This window comes from Solanum dulcamara, chromosome 5 (assembly GCF_947179165.1).
Source record: "Solanum dulcamara chromosome 5, daSolDulc1.2, whole genome shotgun sequence".
In the NCBI taxonomy this organism is placed as follows: domain Eukaryota; kingdom Viridiplantae; phylum Streptophyta; class Magnoliopsida; order Solanales; family Solanaceae; genus Solanum; species Solanum dulcamara.
The window spans coordinates 78,690,542-78,714,960 of record NC_077241.1 but is presented as its reverse complement, the minus strand read 5'-3'; the positions used below and the strand labels follow the sequence as shown (position 1 = coordinate 78,714,960).

The 24,419-nt window shown below is 33.8% G+C and overlaps 2 protein-coding genes across 4 annotated transcripts; one reads left to right on the top strand and one right to left on the bottom strand.

Annotated features, from left to right (window-relative positions):
* The first annotated feature begins 2,129 nt into the window (after positions 1-2,129).
* On the top strand, positions 2,130-11,936 carry LOC129890135 (protein SPA1-RELATED 2). 3 transcript variants are annotated; one of them, XM_055965677.1, is made up of 9 exons: positions 2,130-2,290; positions 3,697-3,909; positions 4,552-6,063; positions 6,197-6,354; positions 7,396-8,224; positions 9,006-9,152; positions 9,699-10,016; positions 10,158-10,217; positions 11,086-11,936. In XM_055965677.1, exons 3-9 carry the CDS (start codon positions 4,606-4,608, stop codon positions 11,275-11,277), a joined length of 3,162 nt encoding a protein of 1,053 aa, XP_055821652.1. In that variant the 5' UTR covers positions 2,130-2,290; positions 3,697-3,909; positions 4,552-4,605; the 3' UTR covers positions 11,278-11,936. The 3 variants fall into 3 exon arrangements, with proteins under 3 accessions (XP_055821652.1, XP_055821653.1, XP_055821651.1); XM_055965678.1 differs by lacking the exon at positions 3,697-3,909 and having other exon boundaries at positions 4,565-6,063; XM_055965676.1 differs by lacking the exon at positions 3,697-3,909.
* Positions 11,937-12,201: 265 nt separating this feature from the next.
* On the bottom strand, positions 12,202-15,399 carry LOC129888602 (uncharacterized). Its single transcript, XM_055963553.1, has 2 exons — positions 12,739-15,399; positions 12,202-12,653 (listed from the first exon to the last, which is right to left on the bottom strand). The coding sequence occupies exons 1-2, from the start codon at positions 15,371-15,373 to the stop codon at positions 12,370-12,372; spliced, it is 2,919 nt and encodes a 972-aa protein (XP_055819528.1). The 5' UTR covers positions 15,374-15,399; the 3' UTR covers positions 12,202-12,369.
* Between the last annotated feature and the right edge of the window lie 9,020 nt (positions 15,400-24,419).

Sequence of the window (24,419 nt, the reverse complement as noted above, 5' to 3'; positions counted from 1 at the left end):
ATCACAATTTTCGATCATCGTATTTATCCAACATAGATTCATTTTGAACCAAACCAAGCACCTACTATAATATAAAATATGCTTTTTTCATGTTTTGTTCTACTTTTAGTAATTCACATGATATAACTTAATTGGAATTAGGCTCAAACTTCTCATCTATGACGCCACGTTTTTTTTTGTTCCATCTGTTTCACAATTTCATTTTTTTTAAAATGAAGATCAAATTCTTACAAAGTAAGAATATTAGGTGATTTTGCTATATTCGTTACTAAAGTTACTCCATATATATGCTAATTAAAGATATGAAATACCATATGTAATTAATTAGGTATGTACAAATTGATTGGACACTTTGAAATTCAGTTGATTTTATACTTATCTTGCACCAATTGATTTGAAGAATTTCTTGATTATCGAAATAAAATAAAATAAATAAAAATATATTTAGTGATTGTAATTTTATTGAAATGGTAAGCATTTTCATAATCAAGTCATTTGTAAATAATTTTAAATAAATTGAATAGTAAAAATGATATGCCATCATATGTTAAACTATCATGATAGAAAATCATTATTATATTATTGATGTATATATAACTTAAATCTGTTGAACGTGCATTAAAATCTCATCAAAGATTTTCTTTTCTCTTCTACTTTCATTTTATATTCACAAGCTTATCTTTGGAAAAAAGATCAAACAAGTGGGTAACAACAAAAAAATACTAAAATATATAGAAAGAGTCGAATCAGTACTAAAGTGTTGTGCGGCTTCTGAAAATTTAATGACCACTACTTTATGTTCAAAAGTATTTAAAGGTATTAACTAAAAAAATTATAATAAGCACCATTTAGGGAAATATGCATTAATTAGCAACTTGACAAAAACAACAAGTTAAAGTGATATTTGATCAAATTTGTTGAGCATGTGATCTCTTAAATGTGGTTCTCAGGGTTGATTTGTGGTATGAACCTCGCTTACTATCGTCTATCTCTTTTATATGATTTACGTGCTATTATAGTGAAGCGAAATTTATCATATGCATAACTACAGAATAATAATTATAGATTCCATTGTTAACAATAATTTTTTTTTAAAAATATTATAACTTATTAAAATAAAATTTTTAAGTATTAATATATACGCCGATTTAAAAGTTTCTTATTCAGATTTTTTACCTTTTTCTTAGTTGATAAAAAGTCACTAATTATCTAATAACTTAAATAAGAAAAATATGAACTCACTAAGTATATTCTAATTGATTTTGAGATAGTATAACCTTATTTTAACAAATTTTACTTGTTAAAAATATTTAAATACATGCTCAATATAGACACTTACGTGGGGATGAATTTTCCCTCTCATAATTGTACTACTCATGAATAGATAAGATCACAATGTACCGTAGAAAAAACAAATAGATAAAAATTAAAATTTTTATGACGTATATATCGTATATATACATACTCATTTGTATACGAACATATAAACACTACCACACCCCTTTTTTCATTCAATTGAAATAAGTGATAATAATTTTTTTTGATATTTCAATTATGGAAATTTTTTAGTTTTGATCTTTGTAACGTATGACTTAAGTAAATTATCCTCAATATGGAGTAATAATATAAGTATAATATAGTAAATAGATAATTAAATAATGAAACAGTTAAATTTCGAAAAAATTATAATTATTCATGAGCAAGAAAGAAAATTATAGAGACTTTCACCATGAAAATGTTATTTTTACCGGACGTTTGACCATAAGAATTTGAATTTTTTTGAAATAAATCTTTAGAAATTTGAAAAACACCAAAAAAATATTTTTACCATTTTCACTCTAAATTGCTCACAAAAATTTAAAAATAACTTCAATTTTCAAATCTAAAACTATGTTTATCAAATACTCATAAGTGAAACATCCTAAAAGTACACATTTCAAGTAATTAAAAACTAAATCATAAATGTACTTAGATATTATAATGTTCAAAAGGACTAAAATTAAAATTTATTAATAATTAAAAGATCAAAAGTAGTAGAGTATTTAACAAATAGTACTCTATATTAAACATTTAATTAGTGGTTTGTAATTAACCAATAGATATTATTTCCATTTCAGGTAAGTCCGATAAGTCTTTCCCTTCTCTTTCTCTCTCTTTCACACAAACAAAAACCTCTTTTAATCCTTTTTTCCATGGCTCACAAAATTCACCATTTCTCTTCCATATCACCTTCTCCTTCTCTCCGTTCACTCCTTTTCCCGTCGATTCTCCGTTTCTCAGTTCAAAATTGGTAAGTTTCTACTTCAAAATTGTTTCAATAGATTCATATTTCACTTTATCGCTTCAATTTGTTACTTCATCTGAATGCATGTGTTGTGAATTGAACTGTTCGTACTTTATTTTTTGTGATGGCGGAAGAGAAGAATCAGAGAAGAAAATAAACGAGTTTTGTTATTTGTTGTTAATTAGCTAACCTAATTTGCCTTAAAAGGAAGGTTATTTTTGTTTTTCAGTGTCGTTATGAATGAAATGTTTGTGTGTACTGGAACCGGGTATAGAAGGTTTTATATTGTATACTCCTACTGATTTTGGATATGGCTTAGTTGATTGATTGATATACTGTTAGTATATGTTGGTCCGAATATTTTGGGTGTTGAGGTATTGGAAAAGCTTGCTAATATGAAAATAAGTTTACTGCTTTAAAATGTGTGTTCGATTTGCTCGGATGTTGATGTAGAGTACATGCTTGATAGGGAAACTAGAAATTAGGATGTTCCCCTGCTCAATGGAAATTGGAAGAGCAGAATTAGAGAAGAAAATAACAGAATTTTGCTTTTTGTTGTTATCTAGCTAACCTAATTTGCCGTAGAATCTTAGTAGCTTAGTTGGTTGGCTACCTCAGTTCCCACCTTGTTGGTGAGGGTTCGATTCTCCACATTCTAATTCCTCCCTATGTCCTCTCCCCTAACCTAATTTGCTTTAAAAAGTAGATTTTTCTTTTCAGCGTCTGTATGAATGAATTTAGAGTTATTTTTACTGTCTACTCCTACTGATTTTGGATATGGCTTAGTTGATTGAGTGACACACTGTTAATCTGCTAACTCCTAATATTTTGGGTGTTGAGGTATTGGATAAGCTTGCTAATATGAAAATAACTTTGCTTCTTTAAAATTTGTGTTTGATTTTCTCTGATGTTGATGTAGAGTACATGCTTAATAGGGAAACTAGAAATTAGAGTGTTCCCCTGCTTAATGGAAGAGAAGAATTACAGAAGAAAATAACTGAATTTTGCTCTTTGTTGTTAATTAGCTAGCCTAATTTGCCTTAGATGGAAAGTTTTTTTTAGTAGTGGAATGAATTGAGTTTTAGTGTATAGTGGAACGCATATAGAGGGTTTATATTGTCTACTCCAAAAATACGCTACTCCGGTAAGTTTGCTGATTTGAAAATAATTTTGGTGCTTTAAAATGTGTGTTTGATTTTCACCGACTTTTTTAGAGTACATGATTGATTGGGAAACTGAAAATTAGGAGGTTCAGGGTACTCTCACTGTTTAGATCTGCTTAGATGTACTCGTTGCTTGTTATTCTTAAACAGGGCAATGATATTGTTTTAATCCCTTCTCTTTTGGAGATGTAATTAGAGATTCCGAACTAGCTTTTAGAAAAATTGTAAAGAAAACAAAAGTTTATGCAGGTAGTGGGGCTGCGTAGTCAACATGGGAAGAAATGCCCTATCAGAAACTAAGGAACATGGGAAGAAATGCCCTATCAGAAACTAAGGAAACCTAATTAAGCAAATAATACTAAAGAAGATTCCCTGAGCTGCTCTGTGATTTGTAGAACAAAGCATTTTCTCGGACACGGAATTATCTGGTTCTCATTAGTAGTTCTATCTGCCTCAGCTACGGTATTAGATCCCTCCTTTTTGTGTATGGCTAACAATCTTTCCAAGCACTAAAATTTGTTTCAGATTCTCGAAGAAATATGCCAAGAGAAGGTTTTTCCTTGGTTCCTACTTTGAGAGTTACCCTTTGAATATATGTCATGTATGTGGTCATTTGATTGCATGACTATTAGCACATTCTTCAATTTTTGATGAAATGGCAATCATGCATCATTTCAAGGTGGTCTATGTGGTGGATTAGATGAATGTTATTTGGTGGAAGCCATCTGGTGATGCACATATAATCTCATGATCAATTATTTGACCAAAAAATTGATCTGGTGTAGTGACACTGTCAGGCGATTGTTTTAATGCTCTGCAGTTTAGTGGGGAAGCCAGGGGATGACTTCTGGCAGGGGTGTAGGTTTTCTGGTAGCATTTTCTGCTAGTGATTTCCTCCTATCTTTTCCCTTTAAAAGGTGCTTTACTGAAAGATCCGTGCAATTTTGAACTAACTATAACACCTTTTGACAAACAAAAGAAAAAGGAAAATATTGTTGTACTGTATTATTCTATCACAAAGCATTAGTTTTACCTTTTGGCTTAAGTTATCTTTAATTTACTAGTTTAATATATGATCTAAAGTTTTTTCCATTCCTTGACAAGGTTTGATTTGCAGTGTTATTAAAACATTTAGTTAAACTAGAACATATTGGCATTATGGATGAAGCTGTTGATGAAGCTATTGGCGATGAGGTGAACGGACTGGATGCCATTGATGGTAGACAACTTCGAAGTAAGGAGATTGACTATACTTTGAGGTCTGGGAACTCCATTATGCTGCAATCACATGAAGTAGTCACACTCGGTGAGGGTGATCATTACCAAACTACTCCGAATTTGTTTACAGATAATCTCGACAGAAAGAATCTGGACAGGATAGGATCTTCAGAACATGCAAGTGCTAGTCCCCGTTGTATGAGTGATGCTGGGGTCATGGTTGAAGAATTGACACTGAGAAACTACAATGGGAAGAACTTGGCTGTAGTTGGTACCTTGGGCAATAAAGAAACAATGCATATTAGACCAAACCAGTGGTTTTATCAGCTAGCAGGTGGATCTGCATGCGCAAGCTCACATGGGGAAGCTGCCTATAGAGACAGGTGTAGGACATCATCGGGTCTCTGGGAGGAAGAAGACGGAGACACATTATTTACCGGATTTCTGAATCTGAATCAGAACACATTAAATGAAAATCGTAATCTAGACACAGAAAATTTGCAGAATAATGGTGATAAAGCTGTTTTGAACAATGTATTACCCTCTTCTGAGGGTATCCGTAGTAAGATTATCTCCAAGTCGGGGTTTTCTGAGTATTTTGTGAAAAGCACATTGAAAGGCAAAGGAATCATTTGCAAAACACAGTTACCCCGAGTATCTGCTCGTGAGTCTCGAGGCCAGATTCATTCGCAGTGCATTAATGCTTCTTCCACCGTTGCAAGCATGGATGCATTTGTTAATCCCAATGTCTATCAAAATGGGATCAGTTTAAGAGAACGGCTAAAAGCTGGGGGGAATAAGTTAAACAAAGATGAAGGCTTGTACATCTTCAAACAAGTTCTGGGTTTGGTGGATTTTGCTCACTCTCAAGGAATTAGCGTACAAGACTTGCGTCCATCTTGCTTTAAATTATTGCGCTCAAACCAAGTTGTATATAGTGGAGCGTCTTTACACACTCAGTTGACTGAATTTGTGGTTGATCGAGGTGTTTCCCAGTCAGAGAATAATCAGAAAGAGAGAAGTTCAGCTGGGGAAAACATGTCTTCCTTGGTCGATCCTTGTGTAAAGAAGCAAAAACTTAGTGGAGACACGCACCTGAAGATGAAGTGGCCTCAATACCCCTTCAAGTCAGGCCATAAATCTTCTTGCAAAAATGCAAAATTAAATGCTGCACAAGGCTATGGTGATGAGTCAAATGAAGAGGATTGCCTCAAGACAGAACCTAACAACCCGACCAAATTTAGATTGCCTCAACTATCCATTATGTCAAAACCATTGCTGACTTCCATGAGCTTTAAGTTGGAGGAGAAGTGGTACACCAGTCCTGAGCTGTTTAGTGAGGGTGGCGGCTGCACATTTTCATCAAACATCTACTGCCTGGGGGTTCTTCTCTTTGAGGTTTGAAAATAAACTTCTAGTCAAAATCTTTTCTTTTTCTTGTCTCATTTCTCTCCACCTCTTAAGTGTCTGTCTTAGAGCTCTCAGTTGATACTGTATTTTCATTACTAAGATAGGTTTTTCTGTCTTTCAGTTGCTTGGCTCATTTGACTGTGAAAGGTCTCATGCTTCTGCAATGCTGGATCTTCGCCATAGAATTCTTCCCTCTTGTTTCCTATCAGAGAATCCCAAAGAAGCTGGATTTTGTCTTTGGCTGCTCCATCCAGAACCTTCAGCACGTCCAACAACAAGGTGGTCAAAATTTCTGGTTATGTTTGTTTTCTCTTGGCTCCTTGACTGAAAATACTGTGAATGCCTATGGAGAGAGCTTGACCTAAAAAGTTCAGTTACTGAACTCATTTAGTGTTTGAGATACTATTGGTGATTAACAGAGCTTTCAGATAGTTGATACCTCTAAGGTTATCAATTGTGATGCCAGAAATGACCATAAGGAAAAGGACAAAAAACAATAATTAGATTATGATCAAGCTAGGGCTTCCGAATTATGATATTGTTCATAACTTAAAAGTTTAAACAGTATAGCCCAATGTATTATCCGTGCTAACTGATGTACTTCTATTAGAAATGACACTCAAGGGAAGTGCAGCCATTTACAAGAGCTCCAAGTTGTTTTTGGCTTTTGTTTAAGGTGTTAGTCTTTTACTTCTGTAGGTACTGAAACTAGCAAACTGTTTCAACTCACATGACTACATATCTGCTTTGTTTGTATAGAGGTTGTTCTAGCCCAGTTTCACCGATTGAGTATAGCTTGTCCAACATCTCTAAACTTAGTTTTGAGAACAGTGCTAGTCAAGCCTTGTTTTCCATTCAATGTTGTTTTCTTTCCCTACTGTGCTGGTTAGACACATTCTTCATAAACAGAACAGATGAGGCTAGAATATCATTTTGTGCAGAAAATCATTTTCTAGTTGACAGTTGGACCTTGGAATAAGTGATATTTTTCTCAAACAGTCTTTTGATTTTAAAATTATTCGTCAGGAGATAGTTATTAAATGAAAACAAAGAGAGAATTATTTTATGAAGAGATTAGTATTGGAACTTTAGGTCTGATAGTTGCATACAGTACTACAAGGGTTATGTTTAATAAGATGAATTTACAAGTTGCAGGGAGGAAGTATCGACTTTTGCTCGCTATAAGATTGTGGTTTTCTAAATGTGACTCGTTAATGTATAGTTTTGAGTGTATTGAAACCTGCCAGTTTCTTTTTCAGTCTTCCCTTTTCATTAGTATTTTTGTAGTATTTCAGTTATCTCATTACTGGTATGGAACAGGGAAATCTTACAGTCTGAAGTTATTGCTGAGATTAAAGAATTACCTGGAGACGTCTCACTGTCATCTATACACGAAGAGGAATCTGAGTCAGAGTTATTATTATACTTCCTCATGTCACTGAAAGATCAAAAGCAGAAGGATGCCACAAAGTTAGTGGAAGAACTCAAATGTATAGAAGCAGATGTCCAAGAGGTTCAGAGGCGTCGAAGCAGCAAAGCCCCTTTAGCGTCTTCACGCCCGGAGTCTCTTGTTCAGCAGCAGAACTGGTATATTCAGAAAGGAGCATCAAGTTCAGAAGTGTATCCGAAGCTTCCACCTGTATGTGAGAATGAAACTAGATTGATCAAGAATATCAAGCAGCTTGAGAGTGCTTACTCCTCCATGAGATCCAATATTCAGCCGTTTGATGATGTTGGCATGGTCCGTAGAACTGAAGAAGTTTTTAACAATAAGGAGAACTTTACCTCGACAGAAAATGATAAAGGGAAGTATAAACCGACAGATCGGCTTGGAGGTTTCTTTGATGGCTTATGCAAGTATGGTAGGTATAGCAAGTTCAGAGCTAGGGGAATATTAAGAAATGCAGATCTGAACAATTTTGCAAATGTCATTTGTTCTCTAAGCTTTGATAGGGATGAGGAATATTTAGCTGCTGGTGGGGTGTCAAAGAAAATTAAAATATTTGAGTATCATGCTCTCCTTGATGATTCTGTTGACATTCATTACCCAATTATTGAGATGTCAAATAGATCTAAGCTCAGCAGCATTTGCTGGAACAGCTATATCAGGAACTATCTGGCTACCACTGACTATGATGGTGTGGTTAAGGTGTGTATTTGGTTTTTAGTTTGCTGCCAGTGGCATTGGTAGAGTATTGCCTTGTATGTATGTTTAACCTGTCCCATGCTCATATTTATTGCTTATGATGGCTATTGAGGTGATTTATAGTTAGAAGGAAATTGTCTTCCGAATGTGGTGCTATATGCTCAATTTTCGTGGAGTCAATTTATGGAGTCTTATGTTCATCACTCATCTTTCACTCAAGGAGTGAGTTGCACTGTAGCATGAGAGGGCTTGGATATATCTGTTGCGCTTTATGTCAAGGCAACTTACATATTTTCTTTTTTTTCTTTTTTTGTTTTAGCAATACTTCTATGTAAACATATTGTGGTGATACTTTGACTCTCTGAATGTTGTACCCTTGTTCCAGAAGATAAGTTGATCCATCCACTAGAAATAATTTTAGATTTGGAGCACTTTCAACTGAGAGAGGATTGACTATGATCCTCGTATGACATAACTACCTCATCTTCTTTTTGCATATCTCCTAATTTGCCTTTCGATATAGTTATATAAACAACTTAAATAAAATGTGAACTTCTAGGCTCTGCATCTCTTCCAGTCTGTTCTCTTTTTCACCCAATTTTGATTTTGCTAGTCTTTGTTTAGTTTTAATGTCTGTGCTGTTAATTCACCCTTGTATTATGTTTTTGACATACTGCTTAATTTTTGCAATAATGTTTTACTGCTCATAACTCTGACCTGTAAATGCTGGTGTTAAGTTCACTACTTTTATCTGAATATCTCGTCACGTTGTCAATGGTTTCAGTTATGGGATGCGTCTACTGGTCAAGCTTTTTTGCATTTGACTGAGCATAATGAAAGGGCATGGTCTGTAGATTTTTCTCGTGTGAATCCCACAACGTTAGCCAGTGGAAGTGATGATCATTTGGTGAAACTTTGGAGCATCAATGAGGCATGCTTCCCTCTTTCATGCTACTCTACATTGTACCTCCATGTTTTGATTGAGAAGTTCCCTCCCCCCTGCCCTCCCTCCAACACAAATCTCCTTGTTGGAGAATAAAAAGGAAAAGTCGTAGTTTGAAGTTCAGTGTACAGAGAAATGCAAGGAAATTGAGATTTTAGAAATTTTTGAATTTATACCGTGTGTATTCCCCTCAATATTAGAAATAATGAATATGATAAGGAATGTGAATGTTCTACTTGTCCATAAAATCAGAAATTAGACATGGCTTGCTTGTCTCTTTTGGGTGCAGTGGCACTAAATCTATATATATATATATATATATATATATATATATATATATATATATAGAACACGGAGAAAAGAAAAGTCACCTATACATAGTCCACTTAATCTAATTTAGTGAAAAAATTAATTCAACAAAATATTCATGAAGGTATAGAAAAAAAGATATCCACTTTTTCTTCATATATGTGATATTATCTCATTTTCTTCTGTTTCATAGTGTTCATTGTATGAAGTTTTCCTTTTGTGCAGAAGAACAGCGTGTGCACGATCAGAAACAAAGCAAATGTTTGCAGTGTTCAGTTTTCACCTGACTCCAGTCATTTTCTGGCTTATAGCTCTGCTGATTACAAGACTTATTGCTATGATCTTCGTAATACCTCAGCTCCTTGGTGTATATTGGCTGGCCATGAGAAATCTGTTAGTTATGCAAAATTTTTGGATGCTGAAATGCTCATTTCTGCATCCACTGACAACAGTCTGAAGATATGGGATCTCAATAAAACCAACTCAAGTGGCTATTCGACCGATGCTTGTGTCTTAACCCTTAAAGGGCACACCAACGAGAAGGTTGGCTATTAATAGAATATCCGTCATTTTTGCTTGTATATCTATGAGTTCCAATTTTTTGAATTGCCTACTTAATCATACTATCTTCACTATCAGTACCATTACTGCTGTATGAACTGACATCTTGTCTTTTATTCTTAGAATTTTGTGGGATTATCTGTGAACAATGGATACATAACTTGCGGGTCAGAAACAAATGAGGTAGGTTCCTTGCTCCCCATTTTAATGAGGAATACAACCATATGAATCTCTTCTATTGCTATGACTGAAGATGGGAACTAATCGGAAAGGAGGGTTGACGTGTTAAGTTTGACCCGTATGTAGGATATATACAGTCACATACTATTGACATTGATAATGTTGATTTGTTTGATCAAGTTATTGGCTATCTTCTACATTTAGATTTCCTTGCAAAAATATAGTAAAACTGAGGTCTTAGGCTTCTTCTGTGTCTTGCAGAAGAAACACATCCTGCTAGTCATTTGCGACATTCACTCCCCCAGAAAAATGAATCAGTGTTGCCTTATTGTTGAGTTGAATTTCCTCATTTGCAACCTTTTTATGCTTTAAAAAAGAAAAGTTATTTAACTCACTTTCTGCAATGAGTCAAAGGAGCCATATGTAAAAGAGATTTTTATAGGTAGTTTTTAGCAATGAACCCTCATGCTGAGAACACAGAATTTGTGAATAGTACTACAGTGTGTGTATTTATCATATTGTGCATCTATCGCACCAACTTTTTATATTATGACCAGACGTGTTGGTAAACAAAATTTCCTGGACAGTTTTTTTTTAACCCAAAGCCTTTGGTTGCTAAGAAAAGAAAAAGGAAGTGTTGTAAATTATTAACAAGAAAGTGCAGAAAGGCAGCTGAACACTCACAAAAATTCCTCCAAACATGAAAGCAAACGGTTTGTTCTTGTTTTACAGTTTCCTTCTCCTGTCAAACATGCATGCAGAAAATTATTTTTTTCCAGTTACTTTTTCTTTGCTGTAATTCTCTGTAGAAATTAATTCTCCGGCAGAAAGGAGAGGACTTCTTATTTATAGGCTTATCTCTTCCCTGCAGGTCTTTGCGTATTACAAATCTCTGCCTATGCCTATTACTTCTTACAAGTTTGGCTCTATTGATCCAATATCTGGTAAAGAGACCGATGACGACAATGGACAATTTGTCTCAAGCGTTTGCTGGAGACAAAAGTCAAACACTGTTCTTGCTGCCAGTTCCAGTGGCTGCATAAAACTACTCGAGATGGTTTAGATGTAGACCAGCTGAAGAATTGCAGTCTTCATTTGCTCCTTCCTCCTCAAGTTTTGTGTGAATTTTTGAATGGATCGTGTTGAAATGCAGCTGTATGATTCCTTGGTAATTTCTGGGATATCTTCTCTAAAAGTTGTAAGGTTAAACTTTGAGAAGGGACCCGAGTCTGCTACTTGTCTTGATAATTGTGGGTTGTTTGGTTCACAAAGCTTAGGAAGCTGAACAGAAACCGGCAGTATGATGGAGGGATTCTTCTTTTTTAAACTGGAAAGGGAATGGCTGCTGAAATTACTCGCTTAAGGCCCACATATGCAACATTTCTGAAGATGCAATGCAAGAACTATTGGACCTGATATGTGATGAAGAGCCATTTCTGTGACATAATTGCCTGAATCTTGAGATATCCCCTCAAAACAGATGCAAGCATAATAGTGATGTCCTCCATATTTTGGAAGGCTCACGGTGTAGCTGAGTGAACTCCATATGAAATTGCAGTCGAATCAATTTTGTTGGTGTGCGGTGTTCATTTGTACATCTAGATAGATACGGGCATTGTAAAAGCATGTCTTGGGAAGCAATATAGTTGATGATGAGTTGTTGTACATGTCATAATTTCCTTACCCTTACATAGCAATATATAAAAAAAATTGTACATCGAATTGTCGAATGAATTTTAGTGCTTTGCCATTTCTTTTGTGCCATTTTGGGGTACATATGACGAAAAGTTTGTTTTATGTTCTTTCTCCATTATCTAATAACATAAAATAGAGAAATCCAAAGTGACATTTTCATTGAAATTTGCAGAGGTTGAAACTGCTTCAACTGAAACCAGTTTGATGTGAATCAAAATTTGCAAAATATGATTCAGATACGTGAATTGCAGATTTTCTTTTGATGAACTATAGCAGTTATCAATGGCTGGCTGAACAGCATTCAAAACCTGTGAAATCCAGAGAGTACATACCTCCAACAAGTAAAAAAAGCGTAACGTGTAAGTGTAATATACAAATTTTATCCATCCTTTGCTTCAAAAATTTTGAGCTGCAAAGTTGTTCCAGTCAAATTGGAAAACTGAAAACCACATGAACTTTGTTAACTATTGTGCACACATTGGCTATTGCTATTGCTATGAGGTTTCCTTGGTCTACTTGGGCTCATAGCTGAGGACAAGTGGAGCTCTTGATTTACTCTGCCATAGCGAGGACATGGATTTAATGGTGATGCACTTGGGGATTGATATCCATTTCCATATGTAGTGATCGCAGGTGATCTTGGAGATGAAGCTTTTAGGCTTCGTGTTGGAGAAGACATAGTTGACGACTGTATTCTCTTAACTCTAGCTGGTGAAGATCTTGGCGATGGATCGGTCAGTTTCTCTACAAAAAGCCATTTATGTTAAGAATCCGAGCTAAATATTCTCATAACAAAAACATGCAAGTTGACAAAGTTGCAAGAGCTAACCTGGTGTAGCGCTACTCTCTTTGTCCTGTAGTTTTTTGTGAAATGGCGTTTTCTTTACTGATACCTTTGAGTTGCTTGGTTTCGATGCTGTTATCTCAGATGACATTGAGTTTTGATTGGCTTCCGGACTTAATAGAACTTTCTTCTCTGGATTCTTGGGTTTTGTTCTTCTTGAAAGATCTTTCCTTTGGGTAGAATCACCACGAATGGACTTGACATTGGCAGCTGTTGATGAATGCTTCTGTTCTGGACTTTGAGAATCTTTTAGTTTTTGGTTATCAGATGAGTTTTTCTCCTCTGGAATTGCAGAACTTGTTAGTTTCTGATCATCTAGTGCATGTTTCTTTTCTTGAATCTCGGAATAAGTTAAGATCTGATCATCACCTGATGAAGTTTTCTTCAATGAAATCACAGGAGACACTATTTTCTGCTCACTCGATGAAGGTTTTCTGTCATCCGTTTTCGTAGACATTACATTCTCCTGGATTTCCAATAGATTCAGCTTTTGGTTCTTTCTCATTGATGAAATGGTCTTCCCTTGTGTTGTATCAACACGCAGTGAGCTCTGATTGCCTGATGGTGTTAGTATTGCTTTCCTTTCTGGAATATCAGCATAAATTGTCTTTTCATTTGCTGCTTCTGCTGCTGGAAATTTCTCTTTTGGACTCTCAGAACTAACTGACATTTGATCGAATGAGAAAACTTTTCGAAGTGGGGTCTCGGAGATGACTGATCTCTGATCCCAGAATCTTGAATCTTTCCTCTCAATTATCTCTGAGCAAACTGACCTTCTATCACTTGGAGCGAAAAAGAGATCATCTATTGCATCCATATGCTCATCGTCGCTCTGCATTGATGCTGTCCTGTGGCCTGAATAACCATAATGTGATGAATCCCAGTGCTTGTCTTTAGAACTTCCAGAAATTCTCTCTTTCTCAACAAGTCTATAAGCAAACATCTGGAAAGGAATTTGTGATACCGGGGCCAAACCAGTGCTATCCTCTCCCGGGAATTTCTTTGAGTAACCAGCCTCGATTTCACAATAGTCTACGAGTGGAGGAGGACATTCGGGTTGGCCATGTCCTGGATTTATGACAAGTACTTTCTTGATATAATGCAAAATCCTGCACAAAGAAGAGAAACTTGGGCGAAGGTTTGGATTCGTTTGCCAGCATTTTCTTGTCAAGTTTACGAGATATTTAGGTGAAGGATACGGGAAGAGAGGTCTCTCCCCTGTTCTAATATTCTGCGCCATTTTCTCCCCTTGAAGATGTTCATCAAACGGAGCTTTCCCTGTTAAAAGTTGAAAGCATATCATTCCATAACTATAAACATCAGCTTTCTCTGTGTACTTGTAAGTGCATTTGCTTTCTGGTTTTTCCTTTTCAGTGAGAATTTCTGGTGCATACCATATGAAAGACTCAGCAGCATTGTCATCAACAGCCTTATAACTACTCTTAATAGATGTTAAACCAAATCCTTTAACTTTTGCATGAAAATAACTCTCCGCGGAGGAATTTCTTGGTTTAAGGAGCACGTTAGATGGATTCAACTCTCCGTGATAGATGTTTCTTGAGTGCAGATACTCCATTCCTCGAGCAATCTGAAGCATAATATCGACAGCAACTTGGACAGTAAACGGTCCTTTCTTCCTCTGACCAGAATGCTCTTTTATGTAAGTCTCTAAACTTTTGTTCATTAGCTCCATAACAAGGTACCCTTCTTTCTTTTCTTCGTCGTAAAAACCACAATGATATTGCAGAATGTTGGGATGTGAAAGTGAAAACACTAAAGAAATTTCAGCAACTAGTGGTTCAATTAGCTCACCAAAAAAGTTCTTCAATGCAAACGTTTCTCCAAACCATTGAATCTCCTTAACATGTCCTCCTCGCGAGCCTAAACGTCTCTTCACACGATAATCACTTGCTCCAATCAAGATTGAACTAGGCAAGAGCATTATTTGCTTTTCTTTTGATCCATCTAGTTTCTTAAGCAATATCTCAGCTAGCCTATGCTCGTTTGTCGCCAAATTTTCTGCAGCATTCATCTTTTGACTTATCATTTCAACAAGATACCATCTATCTTCTTTCCAACAACTCTCCAATTCACTACATATATCTCTAGTGACTAAGTATTGTTTCCCAAACATCCATTGAAAGAATCTTGGATCACACATTGATTCTCCCTCGTACTTTTTAGCGAGTGCACTCCTCCTCTTCTGCATATCTTCCTCATCGAATCCCGAGATTTCTGCAACTGTCTCAATAGCCTCAATCACAACAGGGAAACAACAGAGCAAATTATGAACATGAAACTCAACACAATCCTTATTGAGATGTAAACTTATAGCTTTGCCCCACAAATCTTTCACATCCAAACAACTTTTTACGTACATTTCACCTTCTTTAAAGATCCTATGAAGCTCTCTCATTGGATGTTCAAGTGCTTTCCACTTTGTATTCCTCTCATTTAACCTTAAATTATGTTTGAACCCCTCAGAAATCGTGTCGAAGGCTTGTACATACATGTCAAATAGAAGACAACATTGCTTCTGGTTTATTTGAATGTCATGTTTCAATATCATTAGAGCATTTAAGCTCCCAACTACCTCACCAATCTGCCTGAATTGATCCATTCAGCTTCAAGAGTAAAAAGTTTCAACACAACATGGCCTAGGAACAGAAAAATATAATTAAATACAGTCAGAACTCTCTATAACAATCATCCTATATAATAGCATTTCACTATAACAACCATTTTTTCTGTGGAACTGATCTTTCGTATATATTCTCTACAACAACATTTCGCTATAACAACCAAAAATATCAGAACAAACAACATTGTTGTAAAGAGGTTTGATGGTATATTTGAAATTAGAGCAACATTAATAAAAATTTCATTGCATGAGAAATAATATGAACATCCAAGAATAAGGTATGTTGAACCACTAATGGAATTAATCATCACATAAAAACTTATTTAACCTTTATACCAAATAGAACAAGCAAGAAGATTGCATCATGTGAAGCTTCATCGTTTACGACCAGGATTCCACTTCATCATCAATCCATTTTCTTTCTTATCAATGAATATAAGAATTCAATTCAACTTTTCTCTTTATTTACTACAACAACGAAGAATCATATTATCACTATATTTGTTTCCTTTCTATTTCTTCCAAGTGCAGGATAACCCCAAGAAACATAATCAAATAAACAACAATAACTATGTCTGAGTCCCTAACAAGTTGGGATCGGCTATATGTATGTTCATTACTTCATATAATCATATACTATATTCTCAAGTAAAAAATAATAATATGAAATTAATTAAAAACGCGAACCGACCACAAAATGCCCTTCAAGATTGGAAAAAAATTGGGTTGGATTTGCTACTTGGACAAGGGAAAATGCTGAATTCTATTAGTTTGCAATGAATCCAATAGAATTTCAGCACCAACCCTTTTTTTAATCTGATCAAGAAACCAGCTTTCTGGTAATATAATCTTCAGAAAAATTTACCCCAAATTTTATGTGACTATAGTAACATAAAATTATCAAAGGGTGACAAATTATAGGTTGTTCTAAAACTGACAAAAGAACCAATTAATGTATTTTTAAGGTTTATTTTTGTTCATTTTTTCTGCCAACCTGATGATCAAGAAAATGGAAAAGTTGCTTCTTTTGGATTTCTGAGTTGAAAATGGCCGTTAACGCAATTCCGTATCTTTTGGGGCTTATTTAAATATGTTCTCTTAGCGGAAACGTGAAAATATAAAGAATAAGGAAAAAAAAGGGCAGTCCGGTGCACTAAAGCTTCCGCTATACGCAGGGTCCGGGGATAAAGAATAAGGAAGAACAATAATATTTAACGTGGTTCGGATCAGAATAATTCTACGTCCACCAGAGAACAATTGTCTTTATATTAACAAAGAAATGGGAGAGATCCCAAATACAACTAAGAGAATTGCTATCAATTCTCTACTCTTCTAATGTATTTTGCAAATACCTTAGAATATGAGAAGACAAGGGAGAAATGTTTTTGAGGTGTGTTTCAAATGAATCAAGAGCTACCTATTTATAGGAATAAATTCTTGCTCTTAATGTTATCACATTTTGTCAAAATGTCAAACTTTATCAAATTTTCATCTAATTTTCACCTACCAAGTTGCTTCATTAAGACTATCTAGAATCTTATCAATTTTAACATGTTACTTCTATTTTTTTCAACGGCTTTCTGTCAAAAGCGAATTCATTCACATGGTTCAAATCCGACTAGATTCTTGATATACTACTAGTTTACCTAACGAAGAATTAACACAGAGTTGATTGCAATTTTTGATCGCTCAGTTATTTGATAAATTCTAGTAATTTTAGTTCCTGTAATTTTTGACTAAGTAAATTAATTATTTAATTTTCCATCCTCCTTTCGAAAAAAGAATAAAGAGCCCTAGATCTTTGTCCTTGATAAAGTAGCTCATAGTACATTCATTCATTTAATACTCCATAAAGGTTTCCAATTGTATCCGTTAGTGAGATGGGCATCTACCAGTCTCTGACTTTATCTTCGAATCATAATTAGTTCATCTCAAGATATATTGTCTATAAAAGGCCACTACATTTGAGAAATTGAAGAAATTAAGGAGAAAAACCAAACCACAAAGAACAAGAATGAATGGAAGTGGTTCTTGCCCTTATAATAACCCTACTTATAGTAAAACAACCATGTTTTCTTTGAACAAAAACAAAAATAATCAACCTCAACTACAACTACTACAAAACACGACCAAAATTGAAAATCCGAAATCATGCTTCACTTCTAGTACTTGTACTAGTAGTAATTTTCAGATGCCGTTGCACTATCCAAGGTACAAAAAATCCGATTACGAGACGATGCCGATGTGGAAACTAGATTGCCTTCTCCGGCAATATGGACTACCGGTGATCGGAGATGTCAATCACAAGAGAAAGTTTGCTATGGGAGCTTTCCTTTGGCCTAGCCAAAATTAAAACACTTGAATAATTCTGGATATTCTAGGACGAGTTCTGCAGGTTCAACTGAACGTTACTGAATTTAAATCGTGAATTTATCTAGAAATTGTGATATCGAACTATGATCATAGTCATGGTTTTAGTATTGATGAAATAATTTGATATCATATGTCATGATGTATCCTATAGGAACCTTAGTATAGTGGTTTTATTTTAATTTTATCTTGTACTATATTTTCTCCCTAGATTAAGGTTGCTTTAATTAAATTTACTATATGATGTAATGATCTTGTGAGCTCAATCAGCTGTTTTAATTTAATTTTAACAAAACTTTACAAGAATTCTCAATGTAGCTATACATTTGCAAGGGGTTGCTTTTTCTTCTTTTTTCTGAGTTTTTTCATTCGGTGTCTGGCCTTCATTGGAGACGACTTATCCAGATTCGTTCAGGGCGTTCAAATTGAGATTTCTAGTTAAGGAAGGAGCAACCATATCCACTACACCACATTCTTTTATGGTGTAAGGGGGTTTACTTAGTTTAATAAATCTTGCAATTGAATGTATATATGTAATATACCAAGTTTTCTCCTTTATTTCTGTCATGAACTTCATTATTATGTAAATTGTGTCAGCAAAATACATTTCCAATTAGCCACAGATTTTATAAATTATTAAAATGTTGAGCCTTTAAGGCAAATCATGTTATCACTTGGAAAATACAAGACAATATTCTTTTTGCTCCAAATTAGCGTTGCTAAAGCAATTATTTCAACAGTTGCTCAACGTAACAATCTAAAATATGTCGTAATTTTATTGCTATTCCTATTTAATAATAAATTAGCGACGAATTATAAAAAAATCTTAGTAACTCTTAGCGACAATTCGTAATGAATTCTTATTTTTTAAGTATGAAAGTAATATTGCATGTAGTTGTGATAAGGTTTTGCATCCACATACAATGTACAGTATTGACTAAATCTTAATCCATTGGATAGATCCTTTTTTTTTTCATTTATTACAAAGTACTATATTACATATAGTACCTTTGTCGTGTCCAGGAGGCAATATTAAGTGATCAAAATAAGTATCGTGTTAATTCGATATTCAATCAATTTAACTACAGTTCTTCTTAGTACCTTTCATCAATGAGAAGAGAAAGTGGAAAGACCTCCCTATCCAATTTTACCTAAGGTCGAACAATTTGCAACTCCGATTCCTGAGTCAGTTAGCCTTTGACTGAATCATGAATTAATTGTATCTTCTATATGAATCATTTTATATAGAGTAAACTGTCAAAAACACACTTAGACTATTTTTTTTTTTGAGTTTCATACCTAAACTATTGAGAGTGTGAATTTCATGCCTAAACTATCTCCAAAACAAAATCAAATTTGCGGGATGAGAATTGTTCAATACCACATAAAATTAACTACAATCCACGTTTGATAAAATAATATGCATGCTCGATGTGGGCAACTAATATAAAGGATGAATTTGGCTTTGATAATAAAAAATGAACCTCCTTAAACCTAAATAACTCAATTCTAAAACTTAGCTCATGAAGTAAGGCTATGTATATCAAATATGAGAGTCCAATATATATTTGTCTAGTCGGAGTGTCCTAACGAAAGTATTTGCAAAGCTTATTTCAAGGTCGGAGTGACACTCACAATAAGATTTTTTTAATTCTCAATGGCTTGAATTTCAGACTTTTAATTTAGAGCGGAAGTATTTCAACTATCCCACCACAATCTACTTTGAGGTTTACGCAGGTGAAAGTTGTCTTTCCTCCCCAACATATAATTAAAATATTCTTTTTTTGATATTTCAATTTTCAAACCTAGCAGAGTAAATTAAATGCATATGTGTTACATATCTTCTCCATTGTGCACTTTAAATTTTTGTCGTTTTTTTTCCAGTATAGAACTGCAAAATTGTTTTCCATGGCCAATTTATTGTACTAGCAAATTGCTTGACTTTGTTACATATATGATCAGAGAGTGATCACGACTGATGGGTGGCTATGTACTTGGAATATTAATTACATCATAGCTACTTATATCCACTTGAGTGAATTCAATTAACTTGATATATATACATATACTAGAAAGCTCTACTATGGGTAAATAGCATGATCTCATACTCAGAGCTCGAACTTAAATTTCGAGACTGAATACTAATTATAATTCCCACCATAACTTTAGCAGTGGGTAGAAGTGACAAAATACCCCATGAAAATATAACATCCCCCCTCCAACTCGCCCGAGTTTGAATTGGTTGTTAACTCGTTCGTTTATTAGCTTAGATCAAAAATTGGGTTGATATATAATCAAATTGATCAATGAGAAATCTTATCAAAAACTTTTCAAAGATTCATTTTTTAATTTGATATGGTATTTGGCTCCGAACCATTTTTTATTTGGCTCCTAAATATATATTATAATGAAACAATTAAAACTTAGTTAGGATTTGACGAGTTGGATTATGATTCCCTTTTAATCTATTTCAACTCAAGTAACTTTTGAGCAGGTCAATAACCATCTCATTTATTAATTCAAATTTGACTCAACTCGCCCATTAAACACTTTTAAGCGGTGAGTATATAGCATATTTCAAGTGCCCCTTCCCCGAAAAAAGAAGAAAGAAACGTATATGTATATATGCCTAACAAGCACGGCACATGCTACTATCAAAGCCTGTGCATGTATATCTCGAACCACCAATGATATACAAATGTGAAATAGCTGTTAATTTATTTTTCTTCTTATTATTACTATTTTATTTTTGGTAGGTTGATCCAATGAATAATTAGAGAACAACGATAAAAGTGCATTGACGATTGACGCTACTAATAATTAGTGAGTTCGTTCACTCCATATTTTTGATGTAGAGTATAAATATATATTTTACAAAATCTTAAAACTACGTCAATAACTTGTTCATTTATTAGCTCAGAACGAGCGAGTATTCACCTTGTGGGGACCATCTAAAATTCATATTACATTTAATAGAACAAAAAATGATCTTTTGGGCCATTTTAAGAGGGCAAAATAACCTAATTACACCATAACATTCCTACCATATTTATTAATTCTTACATATTATCTCATTAATTAATAATTTTATACCAGATATCAAATCAGTTACACCTTAATATATGTATTTTTGCTACCAGATACACTCTGAAATATAGATATACATAAGGAGAGAAGAGAGCAAGAGAGAAGAGAGAAGAGAGGCGAGAAAGATAACAGGGAGGCGAGCGAGAGATTCAGTGTATCCAGTTACATGCAAAACACACTAGATACCCATATCTGGATACCGAATACATTCTGAAATACAGATACATAGGGAGAGAGGCGAGTGAGCGAGTAAGGAGATAGGCGAGCAAGGAAAGAGGCGAGTGAGATAGGAGGCGACGAGCAAGAAAGTCAGTATATCTTAGATAAATGCAAAACACAATAGATACATGTATATGAGATACCGGGTACATTCTCTAATATAGATACATAGAGAGAGAGAGACGAGTGAGGGAGTCAGTGTATCCAGATACACGCGTACACTAGATATATGTATCTCGGATACTAGATATATTCTGAAATACAGATACATAGGGACAGAAGCGAGCAAGAGAGTCAGTGTATCCAGATATATGCGGATCCAATTGGATATAGTGTATTTGGAACAAATGACAACTAATTTTGATCTCATGTATCTGAGATACATGTGTTTGCTAGATGTCCAGATGCATGTATCTGAGGACCAAAATCTAGCACTAATTGTAAGTTTAAAAACTCATGGAAAGAAACATAATTAGGCTCTAAACTAGTAAAATTTGTGTTGTTTGCGCTTTTAACAGTATATGGCCCAAAAAATTAGAGTCCACCAAATCAAAACAAAGCAGCAGGCCCAACAATACAATCAGTTTAGATCATAGTTTGACACGTGGAAAGATCCAGGCCACACAATATGGCGCCAACTAAGGATAGGGGACAAATAACAGTCTAACTGACTGTTTCTCTGGTCCCATACATTTTGCGGGCCCCACATTTCCTACCGGTTACCTATCTTCCCGGTCAGCCATCCACCTTAATTTCAAGAAAACAATATTACTAATTATAAAACAAAATAATATTTCCATGATCTCAAATCTTTTCATTAATCATAATTTTCCTTAAAAATTCCCGAAAATTTGCTGTGAATAATCTCTTTCCATTTTGATACATTTTCTTCTTTCGCTCTCTCTGCGAATAAAGCTCTTTTTTTAAAATCTTACATAAAGAAGAGCTGTTCGCAGAGAGAGTTAAAAAAATATATTAATTACTAATTAATTAATTAATTAACAATGGCGATTAATGGTTCTTCTAGTAAGGTGCTGTTTGGTTTCTTTGCTGCATTTGCCTTACTTTTCTCCATTTTTTTGCCTACTGCTCAGGCCCAACAGCCTTTTGCTCCGTCCCCTGCTCCGGCAAGTGACGGTAAGTTTACCTGAATTTAGTAATTTTTGTCCAAATTTTTTGTATGTGTTAAAAAAATTCCTTTACTAAATATATATAAATATTTGACGATAAATCTCATTATTATTGTACATTTAACTTAGGGTTCTTAAAAAAATTCATAAAGTTTAAATTCTGGATGGACTCTGAGTTAACTGGAATTTAAATTTTTTTGTCTATAGCTTGAATGTATAATAAGAAATTACTAATATTTATCTATAAAATTTAGTTATTATAATATATTAACATGATGGAATTATAATAATTTATAAACTTTAAATTTTAAATCCCCCACAAAATACGTTGTTGTTTTTTTGTTAGTTTAAATTTGTTGATCGATTCTATTATTTTTTCTTCGTTTTAGGATTTATTTTGATGTTCTTTGCGTCTAATTATGTTTGGTAGACATGATCTTGTGGAACATTATGTTCTCCAGAATTCTTGGGCTAAATTAGGCAGCTTAACATGTTGTGGTTAATTTTTATAATTAGGTTTAATATTCCTGGTAACATAAATTTGGAGGTAATTTGGCCTTTTAGAATGGGATATATCCGCTTTGAGATCATGATTAATCTGGATAACATTATATAAGGCTCATTACAAGAAAAAGCACTTATTATCAATTTTTTTTTTATTCCCACGACGCTCAAACTTGAAACCTCTGTATAAGGATGAAGAGATCCTATTAATAATGTCACTCATGAGATAATTACAAGATTAATTTTTATATAAGCAATAATTAATAGTCTAATATCTTTTCATCTAATTAATTTTATTATTGTGTTCAGGAACAACAATTGATCAAGGGATTGCTTACGTATTAATGTTGTTAGCATTGGCAGTAACATACTTCATTCACTAAGCTGATGTTCCCTTTAGTGTCTAATTAATTATTAATTGTATTTTGGTGAAGATGATTAAATAATTTTGTCAGTGCCTACTATTTGGACATTATACATATATTATATATAAGGTTGTTGTCATGTTGTGTGCTTAGAACATGTAAATTTTGTCATTTTCATTTTAACTTTTGACATGCTATTAATTTGTGGAAAAATTACTTGATTGAGTGTTTTTTAAAAATTAATTATTAATTTTAGCGATATTTTTTATTTATTACTATTTATAGCAATATATAGCAATATTATGATAAATCTATACTTGTATTAAAAGTAAATTATGCATACAATATAAATGTATTATAAATGTTTTAAAATATATATTATGTTTGTGTAGTAAGAAACTAACATAATGTATTATAAGTCTATTAAAATATGTGATAAATGTATTATCCATCTATAAAACTTGTATTATATATGTTTTATAAATAGTTCTCTGCAATATGTATTATAAATGTATTATAAGTGTTCAGTGAAATTATTTTTTTATTGCTATAAATGATAAATATTTTCTTAATATTGTATATTTATGTAAGTTTCTTAATTTGTTTTGAGACTTTTCAACAAAATCCATATAGTAGTTCCACAATTTTTTGGACCCTTTTTTTACTTATTAGCATATGTTCAATTCCAACATAGATTTTGGGAACTAATATAAGTATCTTCTAAAGGAACAATAGGATTAGTAATTTTAAAAACTATAGTAATTTTAAAAACTATGGAGTAGATCACATTTACTAATGTGATTTTCGAAATATCGTTTACTCTACGATAAAGAAAATTACATCTTTCAACTGATTATAATTCGTATCACAGTTTCACGAGTTTGAACTTTAGTTTTCTGATCAATGTTAATCTAGTTTAGTCTTCACTCTTCCCTCACCCCCCCACGAATCCGAATAAATGAAATAGAATTTGCTAGAAATAAGAATCAATTTTTGAGAATTAAGTTTTTTTTTCTCATCAAAAATAGAAAAGATAAATCAACCTCTATCTCAAGGGTAGAGAGATTGTTTCTAATAGCAAAGACATTGGATATTTTGTGTTTCTCGTTTATGGGCCTGTATGAAGACAAGGCCCATAAATGTGGACTTCAGCAATTTACCGTGGGCTTTCATCCTACATTGTGTACTTTTGGCCCAATAGTAGTAGAGCGTAGCACACCTCTACTCTTTAATATTTGATTCCACTTGCAATTTTATTTCTCTTTGATAAGATACCAATTAGTAGAGATTATGTTTTTGTCAGATATGAAGAGTAAGAATTCATATAATCGATCATGATTTTATATTTCA